The sequence below is a fragment of the Columba livia genome, chromosome 6 (genome assembly GCF_036013475.1).
Source record: "Columba livia isolate bColLiv1 breed racing homer chromosome 6, bColLiv1.pat.W.v2, whole genome shotgun sequence".
Classification (NCBI taxonomy): domain Eukaryota; kingdom Metazoa; phylum Chordata; class Aves; order Columbiformes; family Columbidae; genus Columba; species Columba livia.
Window position 1 is genome coordinate 328,196 of NC_088607.1, and position 24,777 is coordinate 352,972.

The following is a 24,777-nucleotide window of genomic DNA, read 5'->3' on the forward strand; positions in this document are numbered from 1 at the left end:
TATATGACTATACTACTACTTAGTTCCCCAGATAATCCGAAGCCGAGGATGCTCTTGGCGGTCTCGTACATCAGGCTGCCACAGGACAAACGTGCCCTCTCGCTCCTGCTGTGCTGCGCACAGGACACTCGTTTGCTTTCACTGCCGTCTGCTGGCTCAGCCCGGGGACAAAGCCCGCTGCTGTTAGTCCAGGTGACCTGCTGTGACAGCACCTCGCCTTTTTGTTTTTTGAACCTGGACCTGAACAGAGATGATGTTTACCCAGACCTTCACGTGGCCTGTTGGGAACTTGAGATGCTTGTCACTCCATGACCGCAGAAAACACCCGAGAACCTCTCTATTTTCCATTTTTCCACTCCCACTCTCGCCCCCAGTCCCACACTCCACGTGAGCAGCTGCTGCCTTGCGAGTCTCAGCTGGCGGCAAAATGACAACAACAAATGGGAACACCTCCCCCAGGTCTGGTGCGCGTGCCCCGGGCCATCTGTCCTGCCCCGTTTCGCGGAGCAGAGTTGGCTGACCCCAGAGCTCTTAAGTGAGAACAACCACATTTCTGCAAATGCTTCTAAATTGCGGCAGGTGTTTGTGCGTGTGACAAAGCTGTAAACTTAGGACTTATTTAGCATCTTAAATGCTGAGACTCGTGAGGCATACTACAGTGCATTTATCATTGACTGTAAATTGGGCCTTTTTATGTTTCCCAATTAAAAGCAGCTTTGTCCTCACAGAGGACTCCTGCCTAAACTTTCAATCACAATCTGAAGAATATCAGATGCTTTAAGCTTTTAGTTGCTTATTAAAATCAGGTTGTGAAACATAATTTTTCTACAGCATTTCTTCTCAGCCCCTGCTCAGTTCCACTCACATTTACTGTCGCTTACAGACAAGCATTCTGAGCTCGAAACCTGCATCAGCTGAGCTGCTGAACCCTTCCTCTGTGTAAGCAGCAGCTTCTTTTCCTTTGTTAAATTGCCATTGTAAATTTAAAATATTAGAGATGTTAATTTGTCTGTGCTCATTTTCTTCTTAAATTATTCCAAATTTCACTATCTGTCTTTTCCTGAAGTGACTCTTTTGTACGAACACGTAATAGAAAAGCAGGTATTATTTCTGGTACTAATTCCCGAAGGAATGAACTAGATGGCCTCCTGCGTCACTGAATGCAAAACCGCTGCCACCTCACGTACAGTTCACCAGCTGCTCCCCTCGTCCCACGGCCAGCAGTGATTTTCCTGACTGGGATGCAGCACAGCAACACGGAGAACCCTGCTAATACCCGGGCAGTTTGGTTATGTGTTAGCGCCTCAGAAACACCGACCAGACACGCTGCCGCCGTGCCTCCGTCCGCTTCTCTGCACGTACCCAGCACGCAGGGCCATTTGAAGGTTTCCTCTGATCAGCATCTCCAGTACCTTACTCTCAACAAGTAAAGCTACTGGTCCGACGTTTCCTGGACAAGGCCATTGCTCTTTATCAACTCTTCATCAACGCCTTCTGATAGAGCAGTGCTGTCAGACCGTACGGACACTTCTGGTCACACTCCTCCATCTTCCTGACAGAGCCTGCTGCAATGTAGTTAGGGCTGAGGTATCAAATACCAATGGGAACATTTTGGGAGAAAAGCACTTTGGTAGATGAAGTTATTTCCATCAGTTTCATAAATAAACCACAGTATTAAGCTATTGAATAAGCCCATTGTACCTGCATATCCATGGTTTTTCTAACCTTTGCAACCTTGCAGTTTTATCCTGGATTATTCTCAAAGAATGACACTGCCATTTCTGAAGAACAACACTGTCCTTTTCGCACTTCACTACTTATGAAACTTCTTATTTCAAAAAGGTGCAAGGTAACACAAATTCATGGAAACTGTCATGTAGGAAGGCAGATGAGGCTTCACGATTCCCATTAAATACACTTTTTTCAAAGCCTTTTATGTTACAGGAAAGGAGACAGCACCAGAAATATGCCATTCCAGGTAGAAAATGCCATCAACAGCAGGGAAATGCAATTGCATAGCAATGAATGTGTTGGAGAATGATGTGGAAATTAATCTCGGAAATAAAGGAATTAATGACACAGTGGACATTTGCTACACTGAACAAGCGTGGACCTCTGCTTCTTCCAAGAGAAATTGCTTCTTCAAACTCAGAAATACTTGAGGTTCCCAAATACCTTGCATGGGATCTTAAGGAAGCAGCTGCGTAATAGTGACGCACTGAAAAGGTACCTGGTAGGACTTAAAAGTACGTAAATAAAATGCGAGAACTTAAGGAAAAGGACCCCCGGCCACGTCTGGTGAAACACGGCAAGTTCAGAGACTCAAGAAGGTTTTACACGGAATCCTCAACTTAAGCACAGCCTACGGCCTCGTGGTTGCTTCATTTGTATTGTTACCAAACGCCCAGATACGCTCCATTGAAAACATATGTCCTATGCCTAAATAATGGGAAGGAAGCACAGATTTATACTCTATTGTGTGCATTGGAAAGTATTTTGCATGTCATGATTTTGTAATTATGGTCTATATAGCCCTATAACTCTTGTCCGGTTGTAATTAACTCTAGCACAAGAACAGTATCTTTTCAGTGCCATTTTAATGCTCTATCAGGAACACAAAAAATGTATCACAGGAAACAAACATTATTGGGGAAAAAATGGGTTTAATGGCAATAATGGTGAAAGCTTTGTGTTTTCCATAAGTGCTAATTATTTTACATTTACTTCTACTGTTATCACTACAAATAAAAGTTTTAAAGTCTATTTTAAAAATGCATTGCTGATTAACAGACCATGCCACAAGATCCACACGTGTTATAATCTTATTTGGGATTTTTGAATAATTTTATATGTGTTAATATGTTATTCAGGAAAACTACAGGGAAACAAAGAAAGCAAAACTTATTAAACATTTTATTTAATACTGCCTCGTTTTCTAATTAAACCACAACTACCACTAAATAAACAGTTAAACATCAATTCACTCAGAATAAGGTGAGTTGGTGCGTTTTTCAGCAAAGCTCCTGAAAAATCTGCCACGTAAAAATAAAATGCACCAAGGAAAAGTCCTTCCAAATGGAGGTACTGACAATGACACATTCCAATTCCACTCAGGCATCGACTCCCAAAACATAATAGCCTGCCTCCCTTAAAGCTGTGTTTGCACTCACCGAATTCTTCTGAGGTATTCACCGCGTTCAAAAACCTTGTCGCACTGGCTGAAATCTCTGAGATACAGTTTTCGATACATTCCTGACACTTACTCTAACACGGAATTCTCTACGTCTGGCGCAGGAATCGGCCCGTCGGCACAACGCCGGTCTCAGGGCTCCCCGAGACGCGCCGCGCCCCGCGCGCAGGGCGGTGACGCGGGCTGTGCCACCGGCACGCCGGGCTGCGCCACCGGCACGCCGGGCCGCGCCACTGCCACGCTGGGCAGCCCGTACAGCACGCAGCCGACAGCCCGCGGGTCCGAGGCGCCGCGAGCGGCCCCGGCTGCTCTGTCCTCCGCAGGACGGCCAGAATCCGCTTCCGCTGTAAAAACATTGTAAACATGGCTATTTCTGAACACAGCTGAATATAAGAATGCTGTAAATGCAGTAATTTATCACATCTTCTCTTTGACTAGTATTTGTGGTTATTCTACATTCTTTTAACAATATTAACAACTGCCACTATATCTACGAAGCATTTCTGAAAAAACAAGGCGAAGTTTCCGATGTGCACTCTTTTCAATTCTACAACAGCGTAAGTTATAATTAAAATTTATTTTATTGACCCTTGTCTTAAGAGGTAACTCCCATACAATGAAAAATATCTATATAATTTCACAAACAGTATATTAAGAGTTGTTTTACTCAAAAATCCTTCTCCCCCTCTGACCAGACGCCAGGTGGAATTCTGTGTATACAGTGTGCCCTTTGCAACGCACACTGTTCGATCCCTGTGGACTCAACTTATCTTTTTGCATAATCCATACAATCCATACCATTCATATTGTTCATGTCATGCTCCTCAAGTAACTTTTCAGTCACACTACTTCATTTTACAACAGTTCAATGGAGAGAAAATGTCAGCTTTTGGTCAGTTATGACAAAGCCTCCCCCCAAATTTTATATATGCAAAATACAGCTACTCCAATTATAGAACCGCATCAGTGGCCTTCCCACTCTCCATTCTTGTAAGAAGTGTCAAAAAATTTGTCTGAACTACACATGGGTCTACCGGGTTCCTGTTAAAGCTGCCAGTCTTTTGTTCTACACTTTTTAATTCTTACTTTTAATGGAATCCGTTTCCCTGTGAATCTTCCTCTTTTGAAGGATACGGACTATCTGCCCAGTTGTTCTACCAAAGCTCAACAAATCTGGAAAGAAACGTTAATTGCTGTTAGTTTTTAATGAAAGTTTTGAAAAATAAGAAAGCATCAGCCATACAGCCTGGTGTCCTCCCATTTCAGAGCTGACGAAAACAGATTCCTTTACAGATTTAGTTCTGTGCCTCTGAAGACCTGAGTTATCTCCAGCCTCTGTTTCTCCCACAGTTTTTGGAACTACGGACTGCCAGGTCCTCGGGCACCGCTCCTCACCACAGAGATCACGTCCTGACCGCACGCGGCCCCGCTGGGGCTGCTCTAAGCAGGCTGCGGTGCTGCGCGGCGGCTCCGGCAGCAGCCACCGCCCGCGGAAACCGCCGCAGAACTCGCGAGGCGCAGAGGAAGAGGAGAGATGGGGGACCGGGGGGCACGGACACCCCACGAGTGCACACGCGCTACTGTCCGAAATAACACACGCAAGCGAAGAGAAACGTGAACACCCACTCTCGGCCAGAACGTCCAGCCTCTCCGCGTTGTCCCGCAGGGTCGTGAACCACTGGTTGGCCAGCACGGACCGCACGCCAGCGAGGCTGAGCAGCAGGGCGCTCTCCGCGGGGCTCTGCACCGCAGCCTGGGCACCCCTAAAGGGATCCAAACTGTGAGAGCCAGGAACTAAAAACGTACACAACACGTCAAAAATATAACTACATATACAATGCTTTTTAATAGAAGGCGAAAAGGAATGCCAGCCTGCGTTTTCACGTATGCTGAGCATAAAGTGATATCTAGTGTTCATACAGCACTTCCAGTTTAGTTCAAAGAATGTACGTAACTTCCCCTCTACATCTTTTCATGATGCAATTTGACAATGTGGATTCTTCCATCGTGGCACCATCCTGGGCACCTCAGGAAATGTGAAAGGGGTAGCACACTGACTTTTACAAAATACTGCAGAACACCCTTTAAAAGATGGCCAAAACGTTGGGAATCAGGCGAAAAGACCTGTTCATTTCTGCTTAAGTTGCTAAAGGGAAACACAAAATATTGCAGGAATGGAAAGCCTGCTCTTTGTGATAAGCGTGGCATTAATTTGGAGGCTTAAAATCAAATTACTTGTCTAGTAGGATCAGATATTTTATTGCTGAATATTTAAGTAAGTATCTTTGGTATATTGTTTCAGTGATGGGAGGGGGCGATACTCTAGTGTTGGAACTGCAGTAAACGGAAAGCTAAGTTTTGGTTCTATTAGCCACTGCTTTTCACGGTAACCTTGTCAGAAGATGATAATTACAGTTTTCTGTAATCTTTCGGGAGATGCTGATCGTCTACGCAGTTACGTGACTCAGTTTTAACTGAATGTTACTCTAAGTTTGCTGGAAGCTTTTACGCTTAAACATGTTGATAAATGTACCATCTATTAGAATGAGACTTTGAAGTTCAGAGTTGGAAAGGAACCGTATTTTGTTTCTGTTTAGGAAACGGCTGTTCGGGGGAGGTAAGAAGGATATTAAAAATAAAAAGGAGGTTGTTCAGGCACTCAGATGTGTGTATAACCTGTCTCACACAAAAGTAATTTTAACTTACACACTGTTGCATTGATTAAACAGTATTTTTAGAGAAGCGCTTTTTCTATTTATTTTTCATGGAATGAATAATCAGAAACGTCAAGAGGTGTTTATGCAGCCCTAACAGGACTGGATTTAAGATTTGACTGGCTGCAGAACTATGGTAGTCCCAGAAATGACATGGATAAAGTACATTTTGATATGGTCTCTGTGACAAGGGCAGGATGGGATGGCACCGAGTTATTAGTCACGAGAACGCACGACGACACAGTGTGAGCGTGTGAACCCCGCCACCTCCCAGCGCAAACGCAAGGAAAACACCAAAATGCTTTTAAGGCTAAAAATGCTCTGATAAATAACGTTAAAGATTCTGAACAGGTTATTTAACATGCCATAGTAATCTATTTAAATTTAAAAATGGCTGGTTGTTAAACTCTTTGGTGTATAAAACTTTAGACAGACTCTTAACAGTTTATCTGTTAAAGGGAAGCTTTATCTATCTAGTTCGAACATTCTGAGAATCCTGAGCTCAGAACTGGAAGGTATACGTGTTTCTGTGCCACATTTTCTGACCGTTGCCTTCAACAGAGCTTGCAACTTATTTAGGTCCTATGCAGAGAATGAAGCTACAAGATACAGAGCCGAACTTCTCCCTGCGGTGCAAATACGAGCACTTCTACTTGCAGAAGTAAGTAAGAATATTTATAATTCAGAATTTTAACTTTGCTTTGGAATAAAAATAATCTGCTTTAATGTGGACTTTACCAAAATAAACTTTATCCTACCTTTTGTGGCTACCAGAGTTTATAATTCTGTGATAACTTTCCTTTGTTCGCACCAGATCTAGAAGTATCATCAGATGGCATTCTGGAAAACAAATATGTTACAGCAATGGTATTTGCACTAATACTAATGCATACATAATAAATATAAGTAAATCGGGCCTTTCTTAAGTTAATGACTTCTTGAACACAGTCCAAACAACTAATATAAATGTGATATATCTGAGCCGAAATAGTCAAACATTAAGCAAAAGAACACTAATAAAGTCACCCTAACAGTATTTGACGTAACTTTGCTACACTTTTCCACAGTGTCTTGCAGGGTTTTTCCTGTGCTACCACAGTATAACTAACAATGGAATCCACACGCCACCCTACTACCGGCTAACCCGTACGACTCGGTTGTGTAGTTACAAACTCCTGCCAAATGGCGCGGAGATGTCATCTGCTGCAGCTCCGACCCACAAGTCAGGACCAGCTACGTACAAGAAAACAGACTTTGCTTCCAAACGCTGAACTCCATGAAAAGGGAGAGGAGTTACCGGGAACACCATCAGATTATGGCTCAGTTTTTGGTACTTCAGAAATTCCAACATTGGGAAGTGGAGAAGGACTGAGTTGTGAGGAATAATAAGAAAGCTGTGCGGCGAATAAAATCTCGAAAAAAGCCCTTAATGGGCAACGTCAGTACTGTGATAATGACACAGCATGAAATGAACACAACTGGGAACAAAAGGTGGTGTCATTAGAAAGGATTTTTGAGTTATCTCACGTGGGATGTTCATGGCGACCAGCCTGTCGAGTACAACGTGAGACAGGAACCTCTCCATCCCGTAGAACAGGAAGGCGCTGCAGGTGGCCAGCAGCTGCTCCCATTCGGCCTGGCTGCAAGGAGGACGACGGGACGTTACCGCCGGGTTACTGCTTCACAAGAACATTCTACATACAGAAGGTATCCAGAGCAAACACCTCAGCCGTATCCACTCCAGAAATATTTGTAAGAGAAGTCAGCATGGAAAGCAAGGAGATAAGACTGCAGAATTCTACGGAAAGTGTAATAACTCACGTGGACTATTAATAATTATTATTTTAATACAGAGGGGTACTTAGTTTAGTAACATCTCATATTAAACAAACAAATATCATCAATGTGTGTGTTGTACAGCTTTGAAATAACAGTATTTAGTCTGACTTTCAACAGTATTCGCATGTGCACCCACCAAGATATGTGGAAATTAGGGTTTGAAAGGAGATGCAAATGACCAGCCTAACTTAGCAGCAAACCCGAGCAACTGCCTATCAGGTCACAATCCTTGTGACCGTTGTGAGGAAACACTAGAGCACCTACACAGCGATTCTACCTACGTAAGGAAGACTTCAAAGCACTGGTTGACCTGGCGGTTACAACGGAAGGTCCAGTGGCGGCCCTGCCGACTCACAGGACTTGTCGGCACTCAACCTATCAAGATCCCTTTTATCCCTCTGTTTCTATGATCTTAAAAGCACTTCTATGAAGAATGAAGTCTGTTTGTGAATAAACTCCGTTAAATGGTATTGTTTCACAATGAGATGTTTGAAATGGTAGCCTGTGAGATGTACCTTCACCACTTCGTGTCTCCAATCAGTGCACCAGTCCCAGAGCTGGCTCAATGTGCAGGGGTGCTACAGCTTTGTTACATTTGGATTTAAAAACAGTTACGAGCACAGCCAGAAATTACATTTAAGCTGACATATCATATTAATCTAAGACTGCACCAGTAGACTTTCTGCCAAAATGACATGGTCTACATATACGGCAACTGATGCAATCCATCTGGCTAAATCACCTCCTTTCAGATTCTTAAAATATCCTGTCTACAAATCTAAATATGCATTTGAAACAAAGGCAGTGGATAGCTACGTGTTTACCAGCTCAGAAAAGATGCGATCCTGTTTTACGTGTGAAGCCCCCGGGAGGAGGCACAGCGGGCGGAGGGTGGCAAACCTGGGGAGGCGCTCGCTGCCCGTCGCTCCTCGCCACTGGAGCTCACCGTGCTTCTCCAGGACTTCCTTCAGTTTTTGGGAAGGGCTTAAAGCTTCTGTAACAACAGCATGTAATCATTACAAGCTTAATATGCTACAAAGGATGTTGGGGAATCTTAATTTCAACTATTTATAAATGACAATCCAGAGTTTTTCAGGCCATCACTAGGCCTTAAGTTTTTGAAACCTAAGTCTGGCTTTTAAAACTGTAGTAGTCGTGCTATTTTCTGGGTAAAATTGTTTGCAATTCCCATTTGAAAGGTATATTTTATGACTGACAAGGATTATTCAGTAGACAGGTTAAAGACTTTAAAAAGACAAAGAAAAAATTCTAGATACCCTGAGGGAAGTGTGAAGCGTGGAAGACACGAGCACTGCTCATAGAGGTGGGTTCCAGGGGCTCAGAGACGGAAATAACCGAGCTTCCAGAGCCGCGACCTCAGAAAGCAAGAGTCCAAACCCACCTCTGCTCTGCACGGACACTGCACACTTAATGATAATTCCTTTTCTCTTTTTTGAGTACATTTTGCTACCACTGTAAAATGCAGACACACTCTACAGTCAGATATGAGCACATGGTCAACAGTGGTGTAGTTTTATCTGCTGTAAATGAGAAACTGCAAACATAATCCTGTATTATGCTACTGATTGTTCAGTAGCTTCTTTTGCATTTAGGTTTAATGACTATATCAAATAAAAACCTTCATTAAATCAATTTTCAGCATTTGATATACAAGTGAGTTCGCTAACGAATGTGAAGCAGTTAAACTCCCACACACACTGGTAGAAGCAGCGAGGTAGAACTGCATTATTAAGGTGTCTGTCAAACTGAGCTAGCGCATGCAGAGGAGGTCGGGGAGCCGGGGGCGCGCTGGAGGAGGACACGGGCTCTGTCTGGTTTGGAGGGGGCTCTGGGGTGGCCCCCGGCTTGGCTGCTTCAGGAGGGACGTGGGGAGGGGGTGCTGAGCTCTGTCCCAGGGACAGGGCCCTGGGAATGGCTGGAGCTGCACCAGCGAGGCTCGGACGGGACACCAGGAGCCGCTCCTGCACCCAAGGGCCGTCCAGGCCCCGGCACAGGCGTCCCGGAGAGGCGGCCGGTGCCGTCGGAGCTGAAGAGGCTGCGGGACAAGGCCCAGCGACTCACTTCGGCTTTCGGTCAGCCCCGACGGGGCCAGGCCGCTGGACCGAGTGACCGCGGTGTGTCCCTTCCGACCGAACCGTCTGTTCTATTCATAGTCTATTCTATTGAGACAGTAAACGCCTACTGCCTTGACAAACACAACCCAAAAGGACGTAACGACTCTCTCAAATACCCTTGTAGGCTCTGTGTCTATCACAGTGCCCTTCACCTTTCAAAGGGCTGTAAAAACTCCACGTTACACTCGCTTTTTGTGCAGTGTTCGTTTTGAGAACTGCTGGTGAGTGCCGCTGTCCTGTCCCAGCCCGTTCCACTCAACACCTTTTCTTCCAAGCCCTCTCACGGCTTTCAAGCAAATTTCTTGTATAGCAAAGATCACATAAAGCATCACAGCCTTCCAGTTAACCTACACAGGGACACCGTATCATAACAGCATCTATTTGAAAACCAGAAACGCTATAACGAGTTCCTCAAAGTAAGCATGTGTTTCTAATTGGTTTGCATCGCAAGAAAGATTACTCACGTCATTATTTTCTTGGCAATATTAGGTCAATTTTAAGTGATATGAAAGACACAGTAAGACAAAGTCGTTTCTTTCCTGAATGTAAACCAGGCTCTATCGTTTCACTGACGCACCATTTGACAGGCGATGAGCAGCTGCTGTTCCAATGAACAACCAGACTTTTCTGTCAGCATCCTGACGTCATGGCTGCATTTTCTGTTACAAAAACTTCTAAATTCAATGGCTAGTTTATGGCAAAATAATTATTTAATATACATTACCTGCCTCTCTTCCTTCATTATAGGGATCCACAATATCTAATAAAAAGTTAAGTGTAAACAACACAATGTAAAGAACAAAAAAGGTAAGTTTAACTGATAGACTTAACTAATAATCCGCAAAAGGATACATTTTAAATGACGAGTATCAACAGACAAGCAATTAGAGGGTAAATCACGGTTAACTGGTGCCTACAAGTAAAAACAATACATATTCTATTACATACAGGAGTCCCAATCAAATATTAACAGTATTGCATTTTTTGTGTCAAAGAGCTATCAAAAACATGTCGGGATTAAAAGCAGCACGACACTCAATTGTCAATGGAAAGTAAAAGCACGAGCTATTCCGCATTACCTACATATACATACATTACATATAAATATATACACACATGCGCACAAGCACATGTACGTACATACATATATTTACAAAAATATGTGCATCCACAATATACAATATCCTATACTGTTTGGGAAGTACTTTAGTGACTCGGAGCAGCTCCCCGGTGGGTTGTTAAGCCTGTCACACAGGGACCGTGATCTTCAAAGAAACAACTACTCTGTCACCACTGCAAAATTCTACGGGCTCGGGACAGAACCGCAGAGCCCGGGCGGGGAGGGACCACAGGGACCAGCGCGTCCGACCCTTCTTGGCAGAAGACTTACATGGTATTTACCTCACTTCAGTATTACAGCATGTATAACGAGCTGCTATGTCAGCTACTTGTTGTTCTTTACATCTTTACACAAAAAGAAGATTACTGCTATTGAGTTCATTTTCAAAATGTGGAAAATTCACCTTTTTGCCATTCTTTTTCTGATGAGCTTTTGGTTTATTTTCTTTCGACTTTTCAACATCCGTTTTAACATCAGTCTCTGTGGAATTGAAAAGAACATTTTGTAAAAATACAGGCAGTTCTAGAAAACACAGCTTTCCTGAAGGATGACTCGTCTTTGTTCTGATGTCTTAATAATATCAGATTAAATTGCAACAATAAAAATGAATTTCACACCACAGCAAGGCAAGAACATTCCCCAAACCTTCCTGCCTAAAAGTAATGGTTTGAAAGTGGAAAACAAGCAAGAGAAGTGATTCTTGGACATGCAAATGCTTCGTTACATTGCAGGTTTAGGACAGAGTTGAACAGAGGTTACCAATGCACTTTCTAAGCAGAAATTAAAAGCAATAATTGCACTAACAGACTTTTCAACTATGCTTCCTCCCATTTATCTGCTTCTAAAATGATGCAGCTACAAGAAGTTTCATGTTAAAAAAGGGAAAAACAGAAATGGAAAAACCCTATGTTCTAAAACCCCTGTTCCTAACAGACCTGTAACAGTACATGCGTGTGTATGTAGACTCAAAATGTTCTAATCTTGGATTATTCACAGTCCTTTCCCTTTAGGAAGGAGGCGTGAAACGGAAAAACACAAGACAGGTGACGCTGAAGGCGCTAAATATCACAGATATGAACACGAGCACAAGAGCTGCTCTGGAACAGAACAGTTCCACGGTACACAGCGAGATTTCCAAACTCAGCCTACTTTATAGTCTTAATAATCCAATCTGAGTTAAAATATGCTTTTATATCTCCCTTTTGCCCTATTGTGACTTCCAATTTTTTAACTTCAGTAACAAAAGGTATCTTTGATTTACACAAAAAAGCTGCTTAGTGTCTGCATTTATTACTCGCTTTTAGAATAAATAAGAAACGAGTTTCAGGATGCCATAAGGACAAGTTTACCACCCGTCCAACTACCTGGCTAACACACCCATCTCAGTGCAGAGCCTGCGGCGGGCGCAAGCGTCCGCAACGGGAGGAGGTCGGCGGAGCCCGCGGGATCCCGCTGCTCATGCACCATCTTGGTCCATTCCCTCCGCGCAGCTGAAAACAGCTGTAAAGAGTTTAAGATCATACCTGTATAACTCTGCAAGCCATTTTGGATTCCATTGAGTTTTACACAATTCTTTCATATATAGAGGTCATTTTAAATTAGCTAGCACTGCAGCTATAGTCAGCCTGTACATCAGTGCAAAAAGTCTCCTGTACTATCTATTCCATCTAAAATACCAGAAACCTGCTGTATGCGGCAGTCTTCCAGTAAAATACGATACACAGAGTCACAGAACCATAGAATGGTTTGCCATTCATATTATTTAAATCTAAGTACCTTGTTTGCTGCATCATTACACTAATACAAAGAATGTCTAATAGTACCTGATTCAGCCATATGCATTCGATTGTAGAGAATCTGAAGAGAAAAATCTCTGGATACAGAACTTATTCCTTCCGCTTTAAAGATCCTGAGAGCTTCCAAAGGCAATTCCATCAGCCACGTATCTCCCAGCAATATCACACACAATCCGAAGTCCGCGGCTGCACCTACAGAACATGACTGAGATTTAGTAGTTCTCGGTATACATGTAAATAACTCAAGTTAGATGTAAAAATCTACATTTCCTCTATTGTGTGACACCCAAACTCCATTTTACTGTGGATTAAGTGCATTATGCAAAATCATTTCTTTTGATACTGTCACTTCTAAGATGCCGTCAAGCTTCTGTGCACGTGCACTTGTGAGCACGGATTCTTCAGAGGGAAAACTGCCCACGTGTCAGTAACCAGCCGGCTCAGACAAGTGCAGGTACAGGTATTCACGAAAATGATTTCTGGAAATGCAAAATTGCCTTAGTGGAGTTTGGCCAAACAGTATAGAGCTGTAAAGGAGCTCTTATCCAATACGAACTGTGTCTTTCTGCAGGAAACCTTTGTGTTTGTTTTTAGGAAAAAAGTACTGAATATCATTATGACAACACTCTCCTGTTCTACAGAAAGACAACGAACACACGAAGACAAGTTATTCAGTCTTTGCAGAACAACAGAAGCAACCAGCTGCCAGACTGCAGAAAGAAACTCTTCTAAGTAAAAGCAAATGCAAATGCCTCTTTATTTTTAGTAATTTTTAACTGAGAAACTTCACCGTTCCCCAGCATAAAGCAAAACCCTCGTCCCCCGGCAAGCCGTGGGCCCGACCGGCGCTCCTCCTGGAACACGTTCAGGGACGCGTTGCGCCATCAGGCTCGCGTTAACGCAAACAACCCGGGAGACGCCGAAACCGAAAACGCACAAAAAGACAAAACAAAAACACATGAAGAGACTTAAGAAAGTTCACTCTTTTGGCTTTTCTCCCGAAAAGTCTGGTTTGTAAAAAAGGCATTTAATTAGCTGTCTAGAGCACACATAGTTTAGAAGACTCTAAATACACGCAGAAGGACAGGTCCATCCCACGTATCAACAGTCTCTTTGGAAGTACACTAAAATACTTGCTATGGAACAGAAACAGGCCCACTGCTGAAGCCACCTTCTTCTTCCCGGTGTCAAAAAAATGCAAACGAAAGGGACGGGATTTTTGTGTATTCGTGCACACACACTGTACTTGAGCGCACGTACCCTGCATCCGAGTCTGTCTGGGGTCCTTGTCTTTCACTTTTGCTTTCCCCGATCCAGCTGCTGAAGCTGATGCGTCCTGTTCTCTGCGCAGAGGAACCGCAGTGAAAACATTGCCAGCACTAACACTTGTGTGAGGAAAGGTTCTCACACCAAACACAAGGACAAAACTGCTTCGATCTCAATGACGTTTTACACCGCCACGGATGTGCTCCCTCTGAGTTCCTCTCCTTTGGAAATCCCACCCTTGACTAGTTACATTACAACGTTTCATCCTGAGCTCACTACTGTATCACTCAGTCTATCATACGGCTGAACCTCTCTCTCAGGATGCAAGAAGTTCATTCAACAGGGTCTGTTCTTGCTAAACCCCTTCCTGCATTCGCAGGACCTGAGTCACCATTCTGTTTTCACAAACGATGACAGAACAAGTATAAATGTCTTACCTGGTATCAGAAAAATCGACCTGTGATAGCACTGGTTTCAGATAGTCTTCCATAATTTCTAATATTTCAGAGAAATCCGATGTCAAATCATGTCCATTATCGTGTATTTTCTCTGGTGGAGTCTATCACGCACATTGCAACCGAAAACAGAATGCTTACAAAATGTTATTTAATAAGGATGGAGTGTGTATTATCTGTTAAATCAATCAGAGGCCAAGTCAAATAAGTTGAAACACCATAAAATGGAAAATATAAACACAGAAACTGAGTTACTAAACTACTTTGCTTCAAAACATCACTCCTAGCAGCAAAACATTCTAACATAGGAATCAGTACAAGATTTCAATATTTATTATTTGAGCAATTAATGTATTTCTGCAATTTCAGCGAGGACAGTCCAGCAGCAAGAAAAGATAACGCGATGCACCAAATAACAACTTTGAGAAGGAAACAGAAACTGCAAGATGAACGCGGAAGCAGCAAATGGAAGTGTATGGAGAGACCAATGGAGCAAGTTTGGCAAAGAAAACCTAAACAGAATGAAGAAAATAGATAAGGAGATAATAAAATAATGTAGGACACTAAAACATGAAGCTTCTAAAAGCCAACAGACACGGACACAAAAACACCAGCTGGGAAAGAGCTCAGTGCAGCGGCGAAGGGTGTTGGTGCTGAGGAGGGTCCCGCCCCGGTCGCTGGCGCGGCTCCGGGTGCGCCGCGCGCACAGCTGGGCGAAGCGATGCGCACACATCTGGAAAACCTAAGCCACGTGTCTTCGGTCTGCTCTACCTGACATATCTTTTCACCTTTTTCTTTACTTACACAACCACAGCAACCTCCACTTAAGTTGCCATCACAACAAAGTCCGGCCAGGGGCAAGAGGAAAAGGGATCAAGCAATAATCAGTGTTTTAACTGAAAGAAGCTAACATGATCAACAGTACAGAATTCCAGTTCCTGAACCAGATGTCTTAAAATTGTGTGGTTAAAATAATGAAAAACTGTACAGAAAATTCAATATTATCTATATTTTCACCCTTACATTAATAATGGAAATAGGTCTACACCAGCTTTGGTTAATACGCTATATTTAACAGTGAATTTTGATTTATATCGAAAACCCTAGATTTTACCTAATGGAGCCAAAACTGAAGTAAATTAGAGTGGATGCAGACTTGCGCATCCCACCCTGCAGCTTAAAGCTGATGTGGGAGCCACAGGCTCTTCCAGTGTGACGTGGCACTGCACGACTTGCTGCGCTGTTTGTGAAGAGCAATGTCCTCGCAGAACTGAGCCTTCTCGCAGCAACACACAACTTTCATCATCGACATTTGAAGTACTCACAGCTACAAACTTGGAATTCCAAGGAAATGTGTCCTTGAAGCAAAAGTGTGACTTAACAGACTTGGATCAACTGCATTCAGACAAACAGCCACAGTGCAAAGGATAACGTGTGCTCTGGAAGTTTTTCTGGGTTGGAAATCAGTAATAATCTCTGGCTGAGATAGTTTTGAGTAAAGGGTTAGATCTGAGATCCCCTTTTTCCCTTGGGACAGCTGGGTCTTTCCTGGGACGTGAAAGCCAATGCACATTTGTAAATGCAGATCTTTTCAGCTCATTTTAAAGTACATTGATCTCAACTGCATCAATTTCAATTCTGGTAAACTACTCAACATTTCAAAACTGCCGAATGACACTGAAAACAGTGACGAGATAGCACAGTAAGATTAACTTTTGAAGCAGAGTACACAGCATTTGGTAACTGTGAAGACTGGGTGTTACACTTGGAATAAACTGAAAATTCTGCACAAAGAGTGTTTATAATGGCTTTTTAGTACCCGTTTTTCATCCTGTTTTAAATATAAAGTAATCAAATACATTACCACATCCGTTCTGAAGGTGCACTCTTGCAAGTTTTGAATGACAGTCTGTTTAAGCTGACTCTGCATCTGTTGCTGCTTGTAAAGATGCACTTTTTCCAACAACACACAAAAGGCATCGGGGTTCACAGGAAATCGAGACACCTCAGCTCGCACTGCTGAAAGGAGGATGACACCATCTTAAGACTCCTTTTGAGAAATCACATTTGTACTTTAAGAAATGACTGTACAGAGAACATCAGTTTCTAAAGCCACGGTATTCTTTGAAAATTAAATAACTTTATATATTTAGCACCAAATACAGAGATGTACAATGAAAAAAAAAAAAAGTCTACAATTACTTATCTATAACGACCTTAGCCTTTAAATATAAACGAAACCCCTGTAAACTGTGACCAGATACACGATATCTGATAATGGCACTCATGTATTCAGGTATTAACGTTCCTCTGGCATTAATAAGAGTCACAACTATTTCGAGGGTCAGTGGCGGACACGAGCCCCTCGCAGCCCCGGGGCGGCCGTTCTCACCCCCCGGCCCAGCGGGTCTCCCCTTCTGCTGCGCAGCGGCTGCTCCCGGCTTCCCAATCAACGAACTGTACAGATGTGACCTGTGGAACGCAGAAAACGAGCAGATTATCTGACTCTTCAGCCTGATCATATGATGCAAATTTATCAGACGAGTAATTATTATCCTCTAGCGTTCTCCCATTACTACGTTTCCAGCAAGGTAGATTTGTATCTGTTCCGTGACAACTGTTTACGACTTTTCACAATTGGTGAGGATACCCATGGTCAGCCGCTATAGCTGAATTTATGAGCAGTCGCTAATTAGGCTGCAGTAATGAGATCATTTGTGGCTTCATACAGCTAAACAGGATCCCTCCTGACATTTTGAAGAGCACAAGCAACAAGAGCTGGGACCTACTAACAGAATTTAGAAGGATACCAAATCTGTCCCGAAACCTTTCAAGTGACCCCTGGAGGTTAAAGAGATAACCAGGGAAATCAAAGTGCAGGGAAACGCACGGCTTGAGCTGCAGGCAGTTCTGTTTACACATCAATCTGTCCACTATCATGGAATTCAAGCCCAGCAAAATTAGAAGTAAAAGACAATAAACAACCAAAATACTTTTTTTAACCTGTAAATAATCAGATTACACTTGTAACAAACAGAATGCTAAACCAAAATGATGAAATTTTATACCTGTCTTCTGAATGTTGGAGAATCATTATGTAGAAATTAGACGGCAATTCATCCATTATATTAAAATGCTCAACAGGAATACAGAGATTTCTCCATGCCTGTACAATAATTCCAAAATAGCATTACTTTCATACATTTTATAATCACCGATCTCAGTTCTTTCATCAGAAAATTGATAACAGTTCTAGGGAGACAGTGCGAACATCACAAGGAAAGAAGAGAGGCGAGCACTCGGCAGCCGCGCCAGGCGGCCCCGCGCCAGCAGCAGGGAGCGCTGCCGCACGCGGGTGACTGCGCTGGGCAGCGCCGAGCCCCGTCCCGCGGACGCCCCGTCCCGCGGACGCCCCGTCCCGCATGCACTGACAAGGCACCGGCTGCAGGTGTCCTGCCGGAGCAGGGCTGGGCCCCCCGAGGCCTGCGCTGACCCTGCAGGGGAGACTCCACAGCCCCTGGGCAGGCGGGCCGGGCTCCGGCACCGCACAGGACAGAACCCGAGCCTCCTGCAGCACCGCAGCTCGGCCCACGCCCAGACTCACAGGTAAAGCGTTCCTACGAACGAATGAAAGGATATCGGGCTGTTTTCATACGGTAACACCTGCATGGGCACCTGAGTATCTCAAACAGGAGGACTGTCCAGACAGGGACAAGAGTCCTTTACAGTAACATCTGCAACTGGACTGGGTGAGACTCACGCAGAATTAAGGATTTAAGCATGCAGGACTCTGACATCCAGCTATACCGAATTGTAACTATAAGACAAACTGGAACTGCATCCTTAAAATTTGACTTCTGACTTAAATTACATAGCTCATGCCACACAGATAACCTGGCAGGAATAAAACCACAGGATAGTACATACCATACTAATAAAAAAGTATTTCTATGCATGATCAAGTCAACCCATTACTCAAATAAGGGGAAAAAAGTTTAATAGAGTTTAAATAAAACAGATGAAATATTATTTAATTCCAGGAACCACTGAAATTACAAATACTTGTGTATACCTAAATGTATGCCTAGGTATATATGTGTCTCCGTATATAAAATACAAATACACCACTAACAAGCAGCGTATCTCAAAGAGTTACCACTGAAGTAGCAGTCAGGTGCTGTTCCACTCTGGCCAGAAGATCACTCGTGCTCCGGCCGTGCCTTAACTGCCGCTGCAGATGCAGCAACGCCGCCAGCTGCGAGCTGCTGGTGTCAGATGCGGCTGCTAGGAGGACACTCTTCATCCTCAGAGACACCGAACAGCTCTGTAAAATTGTTGTATATATTTATTTTCCCTCCCCAAAATAACATACATATGTATATACTCTATATGTGTTATAACATGTCTATATGTTAAAGTCTCTTGGTTGCAAAGTGAGACAGATTAGCCAAAGCCTATCTGCTATATGTGTTTACAATCTAATGTGGACAGGCTGGCAATAACTAATGAAGATTTCTTAAATACGAATAGCTAGAATTAACCTCTTTGACCACATCTATCATCTATGTTCCTGCATCTAGTCATCTAAGGTCTACATGGAAAGGTAACTGACAGTGTTCTGAGCTGAGCTTTTCGAGTAAGCTGAGTCTTTGTGCTCCTGTGCCTTCGAGTGCACAGCCAGCGCATCACTTCAACAGACTTCCTGCACAGAGCGAGATAAACGGTAAGACTTCACATCCTTTTATTTCAGCACACGCTCCAATCCTGTCCTTTGAGCCAATGCTTGCTAAGAGCTAAGGCATCTTTTTTTTGCTTTTAATGCAGATGTCACATTAAAAATTGCAATTTGGGTTGACCTAATAATCCAAAGGGAGGCCTAATATTAACATGGAGTGACATTTTTGTATATACAAACCTGTCTGGGCAGCACAGTAACTGAATCAGCAGAATTGTTTGCCCAGTAGAAGACAGGACTGGTGGTGTTTTTGGTGCCTTGATACACATTCTACTTAGCTTGTTCACTAACGAGTATGACAGCAAACCACAAATAACATGGTGTGCTGCAGGAGAACAGGAATAAAGGACTGAACCACGGAAACCAGCGCTACCTGTTTCCTGATTTATCAGAAGACCCCCAGGCCGCTCCATCCGCGGGCAGAGGGGCGTGCAAACCGGAGAGCTGACACAGAGGCAGCTGCCCACGGCGCGTCCCGACCTGCGGCTGCCGTGCCGTGGCAAGAAGGAAATCAGCACAAGGTGCATTTCTGTACTTCCACAATGGAGATGATGGTGTAGGAAGCGTGTACGATTTGTTCCTGATATAGGGAACACAAACCTTATAGTCACTCGTCATCTCTGTGACGAAGGCGCAGACATGAACGATTCACACGCCTTCAAGCCACCTATGGGACCACGTGTGTAGGTGTTGATTTGACAAACTGAATGCAAACCTTTCCCCTCTACTTCAAAATAACGAATGAACGAGTCCAGAGAAAAATTTTTAAAATTGTTTGTCAGGGAAGGAAGAAACTGTACTTCGTGGTAATGCTTATCCTAGTTAATCACATTATAGGTATTTATTAATATTAAAATATTTTCATGTATGCAATCGTCAACGATAACATCAAGTTGAACACAACATATACTAGAATTGTTAAAAAGCTACTGATCAAACATCTTGAAATCAACAAACAAAAGTATTTGATTACCCGTATTACTCACTAGTTCTTATACGTATGTGTACACTGTGTTTCGTATGACCAGTTTTCAGGCTACATGAACAGACATTTTTGCTTATGTAACTTAAAAGACCCTTTCTATAGCGGACAGAATCACAACACATTAGCTGCGTTACCTGATGAAGTGCCAAGAACTGGCTAGTTGAAACGGGATCGAACTGTTGGAAGCATTCGACCATTTCCAAACTGGCAGGAGCCAGGACGTCGGTCACGTTGTGCCTGAACGCAACATTCACACAGCGCAGCAACGCTTCGCTGCACTGAGAAAGGTACTTCTCAGCCAGCCTATGTTCCTTCTAGATGATAAAAATAACAAGGTTTATATTCAAAGATGTATTAATATTGAATATTTTTACACGCATAGAGATTAGCAGTGTTTTAGAAAATATAAGTACTCCCTTTTCATGACTGATTTTAATGCTTTTTCTCCTTTTTAAGGCATTTACTTAATGTATGATCAAAATATTCCAATATAAATTATATAGCAGACACCAACATTCATTATACATCAAAGAATAAATATTTTAATAATATACTTTCTTTAATATAAAGTGTGTACTTAGCAGAACAGTGTTTAAATTCTAGGCAATATGAGCCATTCAGAACAAAGGAATTTTCTGTCAGTTTTCAGTACAGTTGTTTCCACTATATTTAATACAAATAAGCCCATGAATCTCTTATCTCAGGCATTTGCTGATGATAGTAACACCACAAACGGTGCATTCCCAAGGCCTGCGCTACGACCTGCAGCAGCTGGTCAGGTCGGCTGAGCACACCGCACAGCTGTCCTGCGGCAGCAGTTCTCTGCCCGTGCTGCGGCCCCGGCGCGCGGTGCTGCCCGCGCGTCCCCGCGTCCCCTCGCGCAGCAGACGGGATTCACCCGGGGGAGCGCCTGGAAACGCTCAGCCAGGAGCTCCCGGGACAGAGACGGGCTCGGGCGCTCTGGAGATCTGACCTGTGACAGATCAGTTTATGTTACAGACATTTCTGTTATCAGTTCAAACAGAACGGATAAGGTGAGGTGACTACTACTCCATCGAAAGGAAGCACACGAATTCTAATACGAGCACATATGCTAACATACCTTTAAGTCCTGTATTTTCCTCCGGTACTTATCGTACTGACACCGATGGGCCGGTGAGCCGCTGTGTGTCACCTCCTGCCCACTGCGTGCTGCCGAAGTCAGGGCAGTTCTTGCGATGTCTGATTCAGCTTCTTCCTACTCGCCACAGCATAGAAAATAATTAATCACCCCATTAAATATGTCTGGCTTAATTTTTTCTGTGAATCTAGGAGAAAATGGAACTCAGATTACCTCACTATCTGAATCCCTTGATGGTGAGAGATTTAGCAATATTATCAGGCATCAAAATTTCTTAGTATGTATGACAATATGACTAATAGAAACTAGAAAGACCTCAGACAATCTCTAAGATTTTGATTTTCTGGTATTTGTCCTCAATTAATTTCTTCTGAACGCTGTAATTCATCACTGAATTTATGACTCAGCTTTCCTTTTCTTACATGGTGTTCTTACTACAACACAAAAGGAACTGACAAGGCTGAGCTTTTCATTTACAAGTCACGACTTGTTTGCGTGGATTCAGAGAACAGCCTATCTGGCCCTTTAGGGCATTCACGGATCATTTTCTATCTCATTTGAAAATACTGTATTTAGCATATCTCAGGAACAAATAAAAAATTATCTACACGACAATGGCATGTAAGCAGAAGCATTTTTCTGAAATTACTTGGTTCAGCATTAATTTTTATGATGGTTTGTATGCAATATGCAAAACCTACCCCTACAGAAAGTGTAGTATACGGAAAAGATATCCTGGCAGACAAGCTTTACACATAGGAGCAAATGTAAAGGCAGAAAAGAATGCATACCATAGCATTTGGCTTCCAGTAAACATCTGAGTGTACAGGATCAGTGCTAACGGCCAGTAAACGCAGAGTTTTTCCAGTGAGATAGAGGCATTTGGACGTCGTGTCGGGACAGCCCTTGCAAAGGCTCTGCACGTTTGCTAACTGAGCCAGCGCGATATGGCCCACAGTGCGCTCCATACGCTTCCAGTCCTGGTAAGATACATACTTACGTTTATTCGCTCATATACGTCCCCCGCCCAGAAACATACTTAAAAAAATGTAACACAAATATTTACATACAAACACATCTCTTAAATGTGATTACACTATCAACTGCAAACAAGCTGTCTTTCCTAGATACACAGATTAATTAACAAGTGATTAACAAAGAACAGTCAGTGCCGAGGGGAGAACAGTGTCCCGCTGTGCTGGGGGTGACAGCAGCTCCAGCAGGCTGGGCTGTGCCCTCGTTCCCCGGCTCGGGCAGCTCTGCTCAACTCCAGCTGCTCTCAAAAGAGATACAACCCTGCAAAACCCTCCACAGCAGTTACGAGCCCCCAGTAACTTTCCTGCTGTTCTCAGCAGTTTTTAAGTCTCTGCATTTAAGAAACAAAATCTTTATGAGAACACAAAACCAGAAAATAAACAAACACAACAACAACCAACCGAAACCCAAACCTTCTGCAGGACAAAGTCCACGCATTTGAACTTTCTTTGCTGCAAAACTACATGGATGGTCCAGGGACCCTTTTCCTCACAAGTGGAAAAAGTTCTGCCATGGAAAATATCCCTGGGACACTTCGTCAGACCTCTGTATGTAAATCATAGGACTAAATACTTTGTACTACCTGCTGTGCTGCCGCATCTCCAGCAGCTGCTCTGAGGAAAGCCTCCGCAACGCCAAGACATGACGCTTCTCTCTCTTCCTTAAGCTTTTTCTCAGCAATAACAAGACGAAAAATATCCAAGAGAATTTCTACAAGATTTAGTTTCCTGTCAGCTAGCTGCCTCATTAACGGGATACTAATACCTGCAGTCTGAAATACAAAAGAAAGCAGAATTCTGATTTCAAATATTTTTGCAAATTTACCTGGTAAGAAGTTAGAATGTTGTATTTCCTTCAACCAAGGAAGCAAACATTTTAACAATATCACCTCGGTATACCAGAGATATTGCTGTGAAGATACTTAAGTAATTTAAAAGATGAAGTTCAATGTGAAATATATTACAAAGCAATCAAAGTAGATGCATAGAAAAAGAGCAGATGGGGTTTTGCTTTTCATGTTTTATGTATCTGGTAGAAATATCTAATTCCAAAGGAGTCACAAACGTGTACATAAAACCAGAAATTTAATATTGATGGGTTTGGAAGCTGCACAAAATACTGTGTCTTTTCAAAAGTAAAGCAGAACACAGAGCCGGACGCGGAGCTCACACGGAGCAGGCTGCGAGCCGCCGCACGCGCTCGCTTCGCTGACACAGCGCTCTGGCAAAACACTCCACCGTGGAGAACTTCAGACTCCCCCGGCACTTAGGGAGTCAAAAACATCTGCAAGTTTAGACTTTTGTAGCTATTAGATAAACTTCAGAATTAAATACAACTGACAAAGACGAAAAAATCCGCTCATTTCTGCTTTATCTTCTGCCCTTTTTAAACTGTAAAATCTATTGGAATGCAACTTTTCCTTCTATGTTCAAACAATGCCTATTATTACAGGAAGATAGTGTCATTTGGGGCTTCCAAGAATTATCCAAGAACGAGTGAATAATACAACTAAATTATTTTCCATGAGTAGATATGTATATATAATCTCCATACCTCATTAGCTGCAAATAAGCTACTAACATCACGAAACACTTCCTCCGTCTCAGATACTGCCCTCTGAGCTAAGTTATAGGCATCTAGATATCGACTGTGTTTTGCTTCTTCGTTCCTTCCCTGCTTGGCAATCACCCTGAAATAAAACGAAAACCAGCCGCCATAAGCCCAAAGGAGCCAATGTAGGAAAGTGTTTCTTTTTATGGTGTCAAAACTATTGGACATATACAATAAAATAATGAGATTAATAGATTAGATTCATAGATTAAATAGATTAATTCTGTACATGTCTCCTCAATGTTCAAACAGGAAAAGCGAACGCTCACACATTATTCTCGGACCTGCACCGCTGCACGGCAAGAAGGTGCCGAGACACGGGGGGGAGAAAGGCAAAGCGCGCTCTGGAGGATCGTTCACCGGGATGAAGCGGCAGAGCAGGCGGCCACCAAGCGTACCCGTCCTGTCGGCGGGACATCCTGGGACCAGCTGGGGGCCGCGGCGCAGGGTGCTGTGCACTTCTGCTATTACAGCAGCTTCCAGAGAACCATTTCAAAAGTAACAATTGTAAAAGGCAAAACGCCTTTAGGAATGGGAAGACAAAAAGCTGACTTAAGAGACCTGACACTGTGTTTGGACCTCCAAGCCAGCACGAAAATCACTAGTTCCGTGTAAGATTAACTCTGCCTTCAGCAAAAAGAATTTCTGATTCTACAGTACTGTTCTGATACAGAACACAGGAAGAATACAAATAGACCTGTAACACCAAGATATAAAACCTGGCAAAATTATCTGCTCTTTGCCATCTTCAATTAGACTACAGAAATGTAAACAAT

At 43.1% G+C, this 24,777-nt stretch overlaps 1 protein-coding gene across 8 annotated transcripts in view; it reads right to left on the minus strand.

Moving 5' to 3' along the window:
• Positions 1 to 2,894: 2,894 nt before the first annotated feature.
• The window catches only part of CFAP46 (cilia and flagella associated protein 46), a 71,212-nt gene continuing 49,329 nt past the window's right edge, over positions 2,895 to 24,777 (minus strand). For 4 of the 8 annotated variants that reach the window (XM_065066611.1, XM_065066609.1, XM_065066607.1 and 1 more), the window contains 19 exons: positions 23,945 to 24,080; positions 22,974 to 23,162; positions 22,147 to 22,335; positions 21,338 to 21,472; positions 20,370 to 20,549; positions 18,672 to 18,839; positions 17,584 to 17,681; positions 16,908 to 16,987; positions 16,380 to 16,534; positions 14,498 to 14,619; positions 14,055 to 14,137; positions 12,822 to 12,986; positions 11,402 to 11,478; positions 10,731 to 10,791; positions 10,603 to 10,638; positions 8,644 to 8,737; positions 7,432 to 7,544; positions 6,663 to 6,744; positions 4,370 to 4,953 (listed from right to left, as the gene is read on the minus strand). In XM_065066611.1, the coding sequence (XP_064922683.1) occupies positions 4,377 to 4,953; positions 6,663 to 6,744; positions 7,432 to 7,544; positions 8,644 to 8,737; positions 10,603 to 10,638; positions 10,731 to 10,791; positions 11,402 to 11,478; positions 12,822 to 12,986; positions 14,055 to 14,137; positions 14,498 to 14,619; positions 16,380 to 16,534; positions 16,908 to 16,987; positions 17,584 to 17,681; positions 18,672 to 18,839; positions 20,370 to 20,549; positions 21,338 to 21,472; positions 22,147 to 22,335; positions 22,974 to 23,162; positions 23,945 to 24,080 (2,740 nt within the window). In that variant the 3' untranslated portion in view covers positions 4,370 to 4,376. The other 4 variants (XM_065066613.1, XM_065066610.1, XR_010473330.1 and 1 more) reach the window with 4 other exon arrangements.